Below are 16111 nucleotides of genomic sequence, written 5' to 3'. Positions count from 1 at the left end.
ATTACTGGAGTGGGGAGAATATGGACTGAACGTTTTGTCCCATTCCATAAATAAACCAAATGCTCTTCAGTGTTATTAATATCATGTTACTGAAAAACAAAATACTAAAGAGAAAGTCCTCTGCCTATGGTCAAACAACATTTTTACTTTATTAGTCATGCTGCGCACAAAGATTACTATTTTTGTGATGTTTCTTTACACAAAAAAACTATCACATGGTAAAGCGCAGATCAAATGTAAATCTGGTATGAAAGTTAAAAGATTATATGTGTTGACCCAAAAAGTCAGCTTACTGTCACATCAGTAAAAAGGGAAATTATAAAAAAGGGAAATTATGAGTAATTGGTCGATTTGTTCCCTTATATAGACTTCTACAGAAAAGAAAAGTTGTTGTTTATCTATGACTAAAGCACACAACTGTGTACTTCCACTTTCAGTTAAGCTGGACAGTAATCGATTTTTATTCTGATCTCCACCGACTTAATCAAATACAGAACCAGCAGGAAAGTTGTTTTGCAGGAAACGTACCTTTCATGTAAAAATATTTGCGATAGTAATGGGCTCCCAGATCTGCATGTTCTATAAAGTAGTTGCTCTTGCCCTGCTGTTGGATGTGACTCTCTCTGGGCTCCTCGAGGACCGACACTGCATCATTGGGGGTTCGCAGGCTCAACCAGAGTCCCCGCCTGCCCTTCGATCTACCAAGACCCACCTGCTCCTCTCCTCCTGTCTCATTGCGGAAGTGGGGGCAGCTGAGCAGGAGCTCATTATCATTACCGTCCCCTTCGTCCAGCAGCAGCGACTGCTCAGGATCTTCTGCATTCCCCCCGTTGCCTCCCCCGCCCTGAGCAGGTGATGAGGGGGTGGCCTGGGAAAGGGGTCGCAGCTGGGAGGCGGCTGAAGCCCCTGAGGTGATGTTCTTTTTCCTCCCAATGCTGTCTCTATTGGTGGCTGCCTCTGTGAGGTCAAACAGTATGCTCTGCACGTCATAGTGGGCGAAGTTCCTCACCCAAGCACCGCCCCCTATACTGTCATTGGGTCCTGGTTGAGGGATCTGAGGGGGCACAGATTTGGTCTTCTTAGTTAGACCTTCAGGCTTTGGTGGTTTGGCAGGTTTTGGGGAGTCTCCTGTGGAAACAGACAGACCCCGAAAGAACCCATCAGGCTCTGGAGGGTTGCCCTGCAGTCCTAAGAGCAGAAAAGGGTCTTTGAAGCGGAGTGCACTTGGACTCAGGGGCCCCTGATCATCTGTGCTTGTTTCCTGGACTTGAGTCTGTCTCTCCAGTGAGGAAAGGCTGCCATATTCCCTGTGTAGCAGCAAGCCTGAGTCTCCCTGAGCCCCCACCCCTACCTTCTCGCCAACTGCCCGAGCTGCTTTCACCCCTGCCTTCCCGGAGGAGTCCAAGTCTCCTAAGGTGACATCGCTGTTACTTCTCTGCATGATGTGTCCCCGCCCTACCGACCTCAGTCCCACAAGGCTTGGAGTGAGGCTATCGCCATCGACTCCATCTCCGTCCCTCCTGGGTGGCCATTCCACAACGCTTGCTTCCCGTTTGGGGTCAAAGTTAACAGTGGCAATAGGTGGCCGCATGTTCTGACGGCGAAACTTGCGAATGAAGAGGTCATCTGACTGCATGGTGCCTGAGAAACCGACTCCGCTCCAACAATCTTTTGTCCACTCTGGTCCAGCGCTTGCTGCTCTCCCAGTTAAATTTCTTGCCTGGTCTCTATGGTGCTGGTGTGAAACAGGAGTAAGCTCTGTGAAAAAAAGAGTCCTCATTCACACAAAAAAAGTCCTCATTCACACCACTTAAGACGGCTGAACTTTCTCAGAGCTTGGGCTCTCATGGATGCCGCATAGGTGTCACACTTTCTTTTCCAATGTAAATGAGTTATTCGGTGTAAATGAAGAACATGGAGAGGGGGTATCCAGCTGTTGTTCGTTGCAGGGGTCCTTCCAGGTGTGCAGATGTGTGCTTAGGTGGTGGTCTAGTTGCAGGGTGCTCCTTCATCTGCAGTGAGGATAAGAGGATCATCACTGGAGCCCGACCCTCTGCGTAGAAGAGGCTCTGTCTGTATCAACCCTTCTAACATGGCATCTATTCAGCTGCACTCCTCAGTGCGTGCAACTTCCCTTTTGATTCCACCCACTGGCCACCTGTTTAGAAAAAGAGAGAAAGTGACATCTTTATTTTCATTCACTCACACTGATATCATCTTAACGGACAGCTTTATATTCAGCCCATAGTCAACTGTCAGTGAGTACACAGAAACACTTTGTGGAGAAGAATGGCTTCAATAAACAAGTATCGACAACAATCAAGCAGCAAGCAGGTCTGACATGTGTTTTATTGTTGAGTAATGCTTTGTACCTTCGGTTTTTCTTTTATTATTATTATTCTTTCCCTTATACATTTTTCCGTTCCAAAGTTTCCCTAAATAGTTCCAATAGCAGGCTTTAAGCTCACCACATCCACCCTGCACACGTTCACAATAGATAGTATTAACACAGGCGGAGGGGGCCTTCCTGGCTTACGGAGAGTGTGCCAGCACACACGCAAAACAAGTGTAAACTGTTTCTCACCCTCACATACAGCACTCACAAACAGACACAGTTTTGTGCTTTACTCCTGCACCATCATTTGAAAGAATATACAAATAATAACAACAGATTAATAACTACCAAGTCAGTGTTTAGGTACTGCTGAAAAGACATGACGTATGGTAATGAAAAGCATGAAGCAGTGCCCTTCCCTTTTTTTAATTCCTAATTTGTAGAGATTTTGAATGAAACTTACCAACAAAGTGGTTTTGTTTAGGTTTATCAGTCCATTTCTGTCATCATTTGTCGCTGGTGCCCTGTCTGTGACCAAACTGAAGTCAATCAGCTCAAACTGAAACCTTATGTTGCTCTCAATAAGGTATGAAGCTTCTTCCTGTCTAGCTTTTTCACATTCATCTCGCCTCTCGTGCTTGCAGCCTAAAGAGCAGGTGCAGTGGTGCAGAGCTGCTAGGCAGCTTACACGCACACATGCATGTACACACACATAGACACCGTATTAACCTGACCACCAAAACAAAATGCCTACAGCAACCTTCGACCTCTAACTCTACTCAACTCTACTCAACATAAAAATTCTAACCTGAACCCTAAAACCAAATTTCACATTTACATTTACATTTTGGAAAGACATCTGCACACACAGACACTCACACACACACACACACACACACAACTTAAAATGCTACAGAGTAAAGTGAGGAAGTCACAAGTAACCTTTGTTTCCTTTCTTTGCATGCTCTGACACTCTCTCTTATTTCCTCACAGTAATGATATGTATAAGCTCAGGAGACATTTTAAATATTAAAACATCTTTAAAAAGCTGTTTAAAAAAATGAAAGTTGCTCAACTGGTTCACAATCAGAGGTTATCAGAGATTTCAATGGTGTGTCAAGATTTCAAGTGTCTTACATGCACCTACAACAACTAGAGGACGTTCTCTGTTAGGAGGAAGTGTCTCTGAGTGCAGTTTTAGCTTGTTTCTCACTGAAGTGGATTCATTCTGCTCTTCAAAAAGATTTGACCCAGCATTCGTTCACTAAAAGCACTGTATTCTGTGCTTTAGTTTAGATTATACACCATAGAGTTGGACACACAGTAGCAAACATGGTTTGGTTTCATAGCTTTAAAGGAAACATTAATGCTTCAGATTGTATATATAGACTATTATATTTGATAGTCTATATAGAGAATCATATTTGATGTCTGCCTGTGCTACTGTGATGCTTGGCTATGACGTATGCTGCAGTCACAGGGATGCTGCAGAAGTGGACAGCTCAAGACATTTCTGGCTCTGCACCATCTATGTGGTGCCAGTGGTGCTGACATTTGAACGTTGCTCACGTTTCTTTATAGGACCCATCAAATCAGAAAAACTGGTGCTCTCCGCCAACACAGCGAGGATTGAATTTGGACAATCACTGTCTTTGTAGAAACACATATTCCTAAGGCTTCTTAAGACCCCCAACCCATGAATCGGTCCCTGTTTCTATTGCTGCCCTCTCTCGATTTGCTATCGAGTCCATCAATGCTTCATAATGAGCCTGTTTACTCTACTCAGAAGGTGAAAGCGCTCCACTTTTATCAAAGTAGCCCTAGGCCGATGATGTTTGTTTCAGTGACCTTGGTCATTCTGTATTCACCAGTAACTACAAATAAGGCAGAAATAATATCCCAATACAATTTAACTGTTTGCTCTCATTACTGTATCCGTAGATCAAAATGGATTTAACTTGATTCTTACAGCAAAATAATGTGATAAATATAGAATTACTTTATGTTGTGCATCAAAAGTATACTTCTCAAAGTCAGTTTGATGTATAATAAAATATATATATAATTAAAAAATAAATAAATATTAGCCCTCCATCATGAAACCTGGTAAATGTTTTGCTTGGTTGGCATTGCTGGCCGAATTTCTAATAATGACCTGAGGTTCCTTTCATGACTTTACCACATAGATCAAAAGGTCATAATACACTGAGCTACTAACAGAAAATGAGGCCTAAATGTTCTACATTGCTGCAATTTTTAAGTTAATTAGTCTGAACAGAGATCTGATCAGCTATGAAGAAGAACAGCACAGAATTTCAAGTCATTTGCATGATTTACATCTGCACGATCTATCTGGTATTTTACTATCCACTACTCTGTTATTAAATTGTTTTTTATCTGTGTAAGAACATGTTCCCATTGCATCATAATCAAAAACTGGAACAGAAGATGGTACTGAAACAGCTCCGACTGTAAAAAGGAGACGCACGTTTTAAAAACAAGGCATCAGCGAGTCATTTTCTTACCATTTCTGATTTGTGACATCTTCAATCTTCACACAACCGTGTTTAAATCACATCACCAACCCTTTTCAACGTGACCTCTTTCTAATAGAAACTTCCTTATCCCTCTGATACTGCTAGAGAGAAGTGGGTGATATACTTTACATAGAAGTACAACGTGAGGAGGAACTGAATTGTTTTCCCCCCCCCATCAAATTTCTGCTCAATATATTTGGGAAGCCATTGTTTGTTTTACTTTCAGTAAATGTTCTCCTACATGCGTTAGGCTGACAACTTAAATGTCTTTGTACTGTACATCTGCCAACACAACCCCAGTGAAACTTCATCATTTAAAGGGTGATTTTGAAACTGACTGAAAACCTTCATTAGATGAAGGAGGAGATGATCATTACCTACTACCGCTTGATCTTAAAACTGCTTCACTAGGAAAAGAAAACACCCTAATTACTAATAAATCAAACCAAACCACAATATAACTATAAATAGATTATGTCATAATAGCTGGACTGACTGAGTGGTAATAAAAAAAAAAAGACCTGACGGCTTAATAAACAGCAACGAGAAGCTCTTTATAAAAAAGCTTTCAATACAGCTGATTGTACCGTAATTGTAAAGTGCATAGCATTTGGTCTAACGATGGTGGTTTAAAAGAAAAGGACACAATATCACAACTCTCCATTCCTTAAATTTGCTTTGTGAAGAGGTTCAGGTATTAGTGGCATGCTGAACAAGAATTAAAATGTACAAAATATGGAGCCTCAGACTAAAGACGATTAGCACAGATGCGTCCCTGACACATTGCGGTGGAGTTCATATGATTTATAGTGGTGTAGTTCTATCATTACATCCATAAAATCAAAATATATCAACAGCAGGTCACTGTTCATACGGAGATTACCGCTACCAAAAAAAGAATTTAAGCTGATATTAAGCAGCAACACCCATCAACTATCCTTTCTCTAATTTAAGGAAGCAAGTAGTAAATACTCTAAGCAGTTCTAGCTGCATGCACTCATGCACATCCAAAGTGCACACACATTTCTCCATGTCAGTCAGTGCAGCAGTTGATGGAAACCGTGCTTAACCCCTGATGCTCCCCAAGCCACAACTTAACAGAAACTTGACCCTTGCCTGGTTTGGTTAGCAGGAAACACTTTATATTTAAAAGCTGCATAAATGTGATTTGTTGGCTTATATCTCCATGATCTGATAGCTATACATGCTCCACTGACATTTTCCATTTGCTCTGAAGAAAAATCTTAGTCATCCTCCCACCATTCATCCACACTGACTGTAGCTGAGTCACCACATAATGATCAGGACTTGGACATATTGCACATTCAGGTTCATAAAAACAATAATATGCTGAGGTTCAGTGACATACAAGTGTTGCATTCATTTAAATTAATGAGTAGCATAAAACTGCTTCGGTTCAGCAGGGGAGACCCAGTCGTGCTCCTGATGCTGTCCAGGAGATGTTTTTTTTTTTTTTTTTTTTTGAAGTTTCATAGCATCTAATGAGACCACTGGGAGGACACTGCCCTGTGCAGATCCCATCATGGCACCAGAGCCATCTCTGTCCCAGAGAAACTCAATAATGCATTGTTAGATCCTGCATCTCAGGGCTTAAATTTAAGCAAGTGAATGGTTATTATCTCAGTATTGTGTCCACATGCATAAATGAAACTATACTTCTTGTGCTCAGAAATCAGCTTTGTGGTGTGTTGGTGTGCTGTGTCTCCATAAAGTAATGTGAGCAGTGTTGTGTTCTTTAGCCTAAGGTTTACGGTCTGTCTGAAAGCCACTGAGCAGAAAAGCAAATGTGTAGTGACACTGGGGAGAAGAACTATCTATATATCGTATCCTGTTGTTTAGACATTATTTCTTTTTTTCCTTTTTGCATCAGATTCACTTTGAATAGCCAGGGTAGACATTTGGTTTAAATGACGACAGTAAAGCAGATCCACTTCCCTGTTTTAAGTCCAGGACAAGGTTAATGGGCCTCTAGGGTACATTGTCAGGACAGAAACTGAAGTTAAAGTAGAGTCGTATTAAGCGCCCACTGTTTTAGGGAAGTCAGGGCCACCTGACTTATTTTGCACCCGCTCGTGCAAGTCTGTGTCCTGTGAAACAGGAAGAGATGACTGACATCTGAACTTTGAGAGGATGGGTGTCGTCATTGTTTCTACTCAACACTTCCACACCTATGTCACACTGGCTGCAACATAGCAGCATGAATGAGGAGCTTTCTGCTACTGACATTAACTTAAACTTACCCTCATTTGCGTTTATCATCACTAAAGATAATGGTGCAGTATTTTTAAGTAGTAAATGGTAAACTAAAGATTGCTTCCTGATATAGACAAGTGAGATTTAATCTGCCTTTCCATCAGGTGAGGCTGCAGAAATCGGCTTAACTGCTTAGCACTAATTAGATGTGATCGGTGGCAAAAGTTGTGCTCTTGCTGCTCATCGGCTCATCAAGTCTCAGCAACTGTTTAGACCTGCAACTTAATGTTGGGCTTGTCTTTCTGTCAAAACTGAAGACCACAGTTGTGAAATAGACTGCATGTCTCCACATATTAGAAAAGCAGGCGGTCAAAGCCACAGATACGTGTTTTGATGTTTTGACACTTGACACTAAAATTATAACTAAAGCATGTACGCCAAGGGGCAAACATGGAGATTACTGCACAGATGTAACAGGGATGCACTGAAACAATAATGAGTGAGACTGAGTATAGATTTAAATTTCTCATAATCAATCACATCTGGGCTTTACAACTTGATTTAGACCTGCACTGGACACAGTATGGAACCAGGCAAGTAATTATGTTTGTAGCTCAGGCATCTTATTAGAAATCCCTTTAAACATGCAGCGTCAACAGTGTGGTGGTCAGCTGCTTGAGTGTCACTGTCTATCCTTACAGGCTAGTTAAAAGCTGCCCCGCAGATTCTTAACCACAAGGTCTAAATCAAATCCTAATCGTGATTGATTTTGGGAAATTTAAAGCCAGGCTCAGTCTCACTCTCGTTATTGATCCAATGCAGCCCTGTAACATTTGAGATCAGATTGCATGCTTTGCTGCTGAATATATGACACTGGACTGAGCTCGTTTCATGGCTTTTAAAAGAGTAAATGTGTTTTAACTTGGCTGAATCTAATTCAAAAAATGAGTTCATTCTACTGCCCAACATTTGCTCTAGGCATCCTCGAGCTTCCCCCGCCAAGCCCCCCTCCCCTTCACCACACTGCGGACGGTGAACTGGGCCAAGTCCAGAAGCTGCTAAGTGAGTGGTACTGCAGCACTCTCTTTTTTGTAATGTGTTTTATCTCCCTTTTTCATTTAAACAATTTGCAAACGTCAGTCTAAGCAATTGGTCCCCAAAGACGGAAAAGCCTGCATCCCGGGCAACTGGTGTTCAGTGGGCTGTTAAAAAAACAGGATCGCTGTTCATGTGGAAAGAAAAAGAGCAGGTCTTGATAATCTCAAGATTTCTACCATTAATAGGAGCAATATTTTGCAGCAGCACAGGAAATTAAACATAACCCATGTGTCATCACTAATGGAATGAATTTCACTTTTGCACTCCAAATATTACTGAGCTAATCTTGTTTTTACTGCACTTCAAGGTGATACTGACAGATAACGCAAGAGCAGTTACATCACTTAAAGCTGTTGGTGAGTATTTCCTTGGCGTATAATGATGGAAGCTTCGCAACGTAAAGCAATCACTACACCTTTGTCAGTCATGTTCCAGCGCTGTACATGTGTTTTTACACTATCTTTCTGTTTCATTAGTAATTTACATGTGCTATCTCAAAAATGGGGCATCACAAGCAAATATCTCATGTGTTGGAAATGCCTTGTCCTGTAAAAGGACCAATGAACAAAAAGAGTCAGTAAAATGCAGTCTTTGTCTGCATCCGCTCTGCTGTATGGCGCTGTTGTTATGCTTGCATGTGGAGGTCAAGCCTCCCTCTTGGCTCTACAGTCAGATAAAGCCTAATTGCCACACAATCAAATAACTTTAACTGGGAGGAGAGCTGCCTTCTTTTAACTGTGCCCTTCAAAAACTGGTCTTCTACCTAATGCATTAATGGTAATGACACTGGGTGAAAGTGGTCGAGGGGTACCAGGATGTTGCCCATTCACTGGTTGGTTGTTCCCTTGTCCACTCTCCAACCACGGGTGGTGCACACAGACACGCACAGGCGAATGTATTATGATCTATGTCTCACTTCTTGTGCACGTGTCTCCCGATGGCTGAGGTAATCTGAAGTATGACTTCAGCAGCGTTTGATGCAGTTTCAGTTCATATTTGCCGCTTAAACTATTTAAGTGTAGAAAGGTCACACTTTTAAACGTGGCAGTTTCACAAACACGTATGTAGACGTTAGTTTGAATTATTTTACTAGTACATATTACTCAGAGCAGATGCATTGTCAGTGAACCTCCCCCTTCAGTACATGCAAAGAGGAAGCAAGCTCAAAAAAGCTCCTTCTATAGCAATGTTCAAATTAAAACTCAACTTCCTCTTGTAAAAACAGCACAACCTAAAAATGATGCACTCTCAAACACAGCTTCAAGTGCCATTGTTTCAACATAATTTACCGTACGTGCTGTTCTGCTGCAGTAAAAGAAAGTCCCTGAAGTCACACTATTGTTTGACATGGTATTCACCATGACAACACTGTATGCTGGCAGAGAACTGCCACTTCCTGTGTATCTGAAAATACACCTTATGGTCGGCCACGTGTGCAATGGGGGAGCGATTTAAGGCCTAAATATGAGAGATCATTTCGGTGCACATGTGCCTTTGCTGACTCCATACAACAGAGTTCAAGCCTTTTAGATGTGGCTCCCTGTCCACACAGTGACAGGAAGAGCAGCTGTCCCCCTGCGACTGCTCTGTATGTGTATGTGCGTTTGTGTGTGTGAGCATGTGTGACAGGGAAAGGAACTGACCCTCAGCTTCATGACTGTATCTATTATGTTGAGCTCAACGGTTCACTGTTGCCCCTCCGTCATCTGTGTGAGCAGCTCTGAGTAAACCCATTGCCAGGAAAAGAGACTGCTCAATATTGCTTTAATAGCACTGTGAACTGTTACCCTACCTTGCCAACTTTCAGAGGAAGAGAAGCTGACCTCCTCTGCTTCCTCAATGTCCCCACTGTCTGCAGAAATGTGGTGAAGTGCCTGTGAAATGGCTGCAGCACCAACAATGCCCAAACCCATCCCCATTTCTCAGCTGAAAATCTTTGTTTACGAGTGCAAAGCTCTGAAAGCTGTCTTCAGTTACCGTCAATAAGTGTTGCTTATGACTTGAGGATACAGCAGCGGGGAAAGGTCACCTGTAAATGGTGGCCATCAAACTTACAATCTACACCAGTCCTGTCTGGGTCTATTATGATCTCAGTGCACACAAATTGCTGTCATTATTTGGAGAAATAGACCACTGCCTCTGTTGACTTTCACCACACAGGCAGCGGTGAAGTCTTTCTACTTCTCTGCTAGCCTGCACACCTTAACATACAAATCAAGTTGGAGAGCAAATTACAGATGTCACTTCCTAATCAAGAGAGGAAGTTTCTGTGCGAGAGGAATTTTATTGGTACTTTACTTTCCCCCTTTTATAAGTTACTTTAGTTTTCTCTTATTATTTCTATGTATTTGTTTTTCACTGTACAAAATAGTAAGCATGCTGGGACACTACGGTGATGGACAGCAGTAGTGTACTGTTGGATCTACCGCCCCGAGCACCTTCAAAACATGCACGTTCGCATCATAACAACTGTAACTCGTATATCTCTCTACACATCTGCAGGAAAGCACTTGCTGCAGCTTATAGCGTCTCTCTCTCTCTCCTGCCTGGTGGCCTCATGTTATTTACACCAGCAGCTCTGCACCTTCTGACCTACATAAAAACATGAGCTGCTCATGCACCACTGTGCTAACGATGGTGATGCAGAAAGCAGCTGATTTACTGTAGCTTCCCTGTGATGCTACGTGCGTAACGTACAGTCAAAAGAAGGAACAGGATCTGTATGTCTGCGGTCGTACACCTGAACGAAACCACACAGTGCGTCACAAGGAGTCTGCTTTACGCATCATGCAAATTAACAGTGTGCCTTATGCTTACATGGAATGATTAACTGAACCATTATAGACAAAACCTCCTTCGTCATTAAGTCTGTATTTGGCCTAGAGCCAACGTCATTCTTTGTGCATTTAATTCTTCCCACTATAGTATACAATTGACACTGAACTGGTGTGACAGCAAGTGTAACCTCACCCATGCTCACCCTCTCATCTCACAGTCAGCTTCCTGTGTGCGGTTTCTGCTCTGTAAGGGTACAAACAGCACCGAAAGGTACCCGCTAAACCGGCTTTCCCCTCTCACCTCCTTACTAGTCACGACAGCTACATGTATGTGAAACAGCTGAGGTTGCAACTTGATTCGCACAGTTGTGACAAATCAAAAAGCTCATTCTGTCAATAAATATGTTGATAATCTGCAATATTTCATGTATAAGCCCGAGTATAGAATATTCTTCATGACGGTATTTTTAAACTCTTGTCATTGTGGGATGTTTTATGCCTTTTTTTTTTATGTCTATCTACAAAGTATGGGGATGATGTGAGGTAATGCAAGCGTGACTGCTTGGTCCTGCTCTGCTTTCAGTGGCTCTGAATACCTTTGAGTGCACTTGTCCTGTAATAGCAATGCGAACAATGAGAAAAAAGCCATTGCATCACTTAATGCTTTAATGTATATACAGTACGACCCAGCTAAGAAATGGACTATGATTGAGGACAATAGGCTTCAGTACTTTTCTGACAGGGGCTGTTTTTGCAACATGTGAACATGGAATGAGTTGAAAAGGATTTTTATTCGTGTGGGTTATCTAAATATAACAGAAACATAAGCATTCGCAACAGATGCTTACATAAATGTGTCTCATTAAGATTGTTAATGGTAGATATGCCCAGCTCTACATCTCATCCTCCACCCAGTGGGTGATGTAAATGATTTGGGCACATTATAAAAGCCAAAGTCTTGAAATCCAAATATTTCAAACAGATAACAGCGAGTCTGTAGCAAGTGAGAAGTGATTACACAAACGATTAAAATCTCACTGAATATTTACCATGATAATGTGTCTCAACTGTGCAGTCCAGGTTTGTGCGACAGTCTGAGTCATTCTCTGACAATGCTCAAATTTCTCTGCTTCCTCTCTAGTGTGTATTACAGGATGGATACAAAAGGGCAACAGCCTTGACCAAAACCAGAGGCTGGAACCTCCATTGAGACCACTAGCCAACAAAGTCCAGGTGACAACCAAGCCCAAGCTAAGAAGATCCACTCATTGGCTTACACTGCCGGCATCCTGCCATCCAACAACGAGTCCTCCAACTTTAACACCCATGTAGAAGGCTCCGCCTGTCCAACTGCCTTCCTTGCTGAGCCCCCACAGGGAGCCTGCAGGGGTGTAGCCATGCAAAATGGCTCCAAATGAGAGGAATGAAACGATGCTGACTCAGAGCAGAACAAAATCTGCCTGGTAACTTCACAGCATGTTCATGTCTAATGACTGAGTGCAAGCAGATCACGGTCACGGCGCTAATATCGACGCTAGACTTTGAGAAACTTGTTCAAATACACATACACAAACTATATTGTGCTGCCCAAAATAAAAGCCCCTTTAGAAATAACATGTTTGTTGCCTAAATTCCTTCCTAATGAAAAATGACGACTGCTGTTTTGATTCGCTGTCAGCTGTTTTCTGACACTCATGACATTGTGAGATTTTCATTCTGTACAGTAACAGGAACTGAAGTTTCAATCCTGACCCACAAATGGCTTTGGAAGATCTACTGGCCCAGTGACTCAGTCTTATTGCACAACTTTGTGGTGGTGCTAACAAACTGTCATCATCAATATTCAGCGTAAAGCACACAGAGGTTATTCAGTTCTCCAAACCATGATAGCATAATCCTCCTCTACAGTTATTTGTGTCTTTTTTGTGATTTGGTTTCACAACTATGATAACTTCTAATATCAGACTGTTGCCATGAATGATGCCGCACTTAGGATTGTTTCAACGTGATCGTCTCTCCGTCGGACAATAAGCACTGGTGACAAAATCTGAATCCACATCGTGACACACACACGTATACTGTCAAGTGCTGTTGGCTCTCGTTTGGTGCAGAAAATAAAAGTAGGCCGATCGATGCATGATGCTCCTCTGATTCTGTTCCTCTCCTACTCAACCTGGAATAGTTCCATAATGGAGAAGACGACCAAAGGTTGAACAATGCTGCATTAAAATAAATAAGACTCTTCAGCATTTATACCATTTCTCAACATTTTAGTTAATATTTATATTAAATGTGTCCATTATTTCAGAAACACACGAGGTTCTGTGTGAATTTTTAGCCTGTTGGTTTCACAAAACCAACCAGTGTGTGTGGTTGAAATACGTCCTTCCGCCTGCTGTGAAATTATGGTTTTCCAGTCACCTCTAGGCCGAGCACCTTGATGAACTCAGAAGATAATCTACAGATGATTCAGTAATGAAAATAACTGCTTCTTAATCCAAATGTATGTTATCACTCACGCAATTTAGGTGATTCAATTATGGGAAATGATTAAAAAGAAACTGGTGCTAGTTACTAAAGTACTTCCCCAGCAGATTGAATTCCCAGCAGTTTTACTTAAACAATGTGTCTACAGCAGACAGGGAAATTAATAAAGCATTATTAGAAAAGAAAATCTATTAAGTTTTTTTTCTGGAACACACACACACACACACACACACACACACACACACACACACACACACACAGTGAGTCTGACCTAACCCCAACTCTTACACTAACCGAAACCTAAATCTAACCTGAACCCTTAAAAGAAATCTTACACCCCACACAGGCCTGTGAAGCTGGGAATAATCCCCCACAATGTAAAAAAGTTGTCCACACAAAGATAAAAAGACAAAACACTGAAGAAGTCTGGTTGACCTGGATGAAAATACCACACCTCCCTGACAGCCCAGTCAAAAACATGAACTGTCAGTGTTCAGGTCAGGCTGCATTTCATTGTTTAAGATGCTAACGTTAACCACAGTGGATACCACATTGCATGAGGATCCATGCGGCTGATTGTAAATTAAATGGCCTATCTTTTGAGTGCACTGGCTTATATAAGCTGCTGCTGCTGTCCCCCCTCCCTCACCTCCCCTCAAACTCTCCATCTCTGCCTTTCTTTCTCCTCAGCAGCCTCCTCCAGCCCCTGAAACCCAAAAGTCTCGTAAACATGCGGCCCCGTCCTAAATTGCGGGAGGTGGTGAGGAAGGTGAGGGTGGTGAAGAAGGGGAGGGGAGCCCGACTCCCGCATCCCTCATTTTCTCTGCCACCTTGAAAACAACACCCAATTCCGGTTGTGGCTCTCCATTCCATCATTGTCTGTGCACATCACATGCAGTGGTGCTTCAATCCTCTTTATCCACACAAATCCCCTGCACAACCCCTGACCGATGGCTTTTTCTGTTTTTTTTTATTATAATATTTATTGAGAATAAATCCTGCTCCTCTTTTTGCTCCTGCATCTTCTGTCTCTCTTTCATTCTCTCAGTGTCTCTCCATCCATCCATCCCTTCCTCTCCTCTCCTCTCCTCTCCTCCTTGCCCCCGTCCCTGGTTCCTGCAGCCACAAGCGCCCTACAGCATGGTTTTGCAGCATCTTCTTGACAATGTCATACCACTGTTTTTAAGACAATCCTGCTTCATTGGAGAGTGCACAATGGAGGGAGACAGGAAAGATGATGGAGGGGGGGGGGGTTAGTGCTCGGAGAAGAGGGGGGAGGTAAGGGGAGGCAGGGGATGAAATGCGACAAAGGTTGCAAGCTGGATTCAAACCTCCAATGTCGCGTGTAAATGTTATAGACAGAGCACTGAAGCCCAATGAGAACAATGCATTTTTAAGGCTGACAACAACACAATGGCCAGAGAGGCAGCGAGAGGGCAAGCTGGAAGATGATATGATAATGTCAAGCCGTTATTTCACATCCTCTATTGCTCTCATACATTGTCTCTGGTTGGATTGAGCGAGCGTGAGGCCAAATGCATGCCTGTACAGAGGTATGTGGCATTCACGGTGTGCAGATCTGAATTCATTACCATCAGAAAGAGGACACGGGGAGGCTGGAATGTGATTTCTCCGTAATCTCAATTACAGAAGGAAAAGGCTTACCTCCACATTTCAGCTCTGCTCGACCCTGCCTTGTTTCATCCTGTTCCTCTCTGCCGACAGCCTCCCCTTCTCTCCCCATGACAGCATTTTTCTGCTATCTATCTCCACGGTAAGGCTCTTTCTCCTCCTCCTTCAGTTCCCCCTGTGTGCTGTTCTCTTCCTCTCTCCAAAAATAAAATAAACCCACAGTAGAAGCACACTTCCCGATCTCTGTGTCTACCAGCTCTTCTATTCTGTTTTTAAAGTCAAGAAGCAGGTTGATTTGTGCTGTCCTCCTCCCTCTTTCTCCCCCTTGCGCCGATTCTATTCCATTCACATCATGCTAAAGCCAACCCCCTCTTTCTCCTCCCCTCTGCCTCTTACACACACACACACACACACACACACACACACACACACACACACACACACACACACACACACACACACACACACACACACACACACACACACACACACAGCTTCGCCCTGCCTCTCTCTCCTCCCCCTCCTCATCTCCTTGTCAGAGAGAGGTTGAGGCAGCGACGGTCAGCAGTGGCTCGGCTCTGTGTCTTAAACTCAAATTCAAAATGCTTCATGGGCATGAATTTAAGAATTTGCTGAATCAACTTCTCAGAGCTCTCACATAACACCACGACATGCACAACCAGAAATGTGGCACATTAGATGCTGATGAAATGTTTTATCAAGACAGTCATCTGACACCATTTCTTTCTTTTTTTTTTTTTTACTAATATAAACTGATTTTAAAACATTTTTATGTGACACAACCTACATTTCTGCAGAAGAAGCTTAAATGCAGACTCGGGGGCAATGGGTGATAATGGCTGTGTGTTTGTGTGACACCGGGTGTTTATTTGTAGAGACCTCTGTGTACTCCCCAAACGTTCTCAATGTGGGTCAAGACCAAGAATCAACCTGCTTAAGAGCAACAAGAGTGCAGGAGGAGAACAACACTTAGCCTTTACCTTTCCCATCAGCCACCGCGGCACCTTTTA

The 16111-nt window shown here is 42.7% G+C and overlaps 1 protein-coding gene across 1 annotated transcript in view; it reads right to left on the bottom strand.

Moving 5' to 3' along the window:
* zmp:0000001168 (signal-induced proliferation-associated protein 1) overlaps positions 1-15414 on the bottom strand; it is a 28966-nt gene extending 13552 nt beyond the window's left edge. The window contains 2 exon segments of the mRNA XM_026370747.1: positions 529-2158; positions 15114-15414. Coding sequence (XP_026226532.1) covers positions 529-1780 — 1252 coding nt within the window. The 5' untranslated portion in view covers positions 1781-2158; positions 15114-15414.
* Positions 15415-16111: the final 697 nt, after the last annotated feature.

Source organism: Anabas testudineus, chromosome 14, assembly GCF_900324465.2.
Source record: "Anabas testudineus chromosome 14, fAnaTes1.2, whole genome shotgun sequence".
Classification (NCBI taxonomy): Eukaryota; Metazoa; Chordata; class Actinopteri; order Anabantiformes; family Anabantidae; genus Anabas; species Anabas testudineus.
The sequence above is the reverse complement of the archived record's forward strand: the minus strand, read 5'-3'. Positions and strand labels throughout refer to the sequence as shown.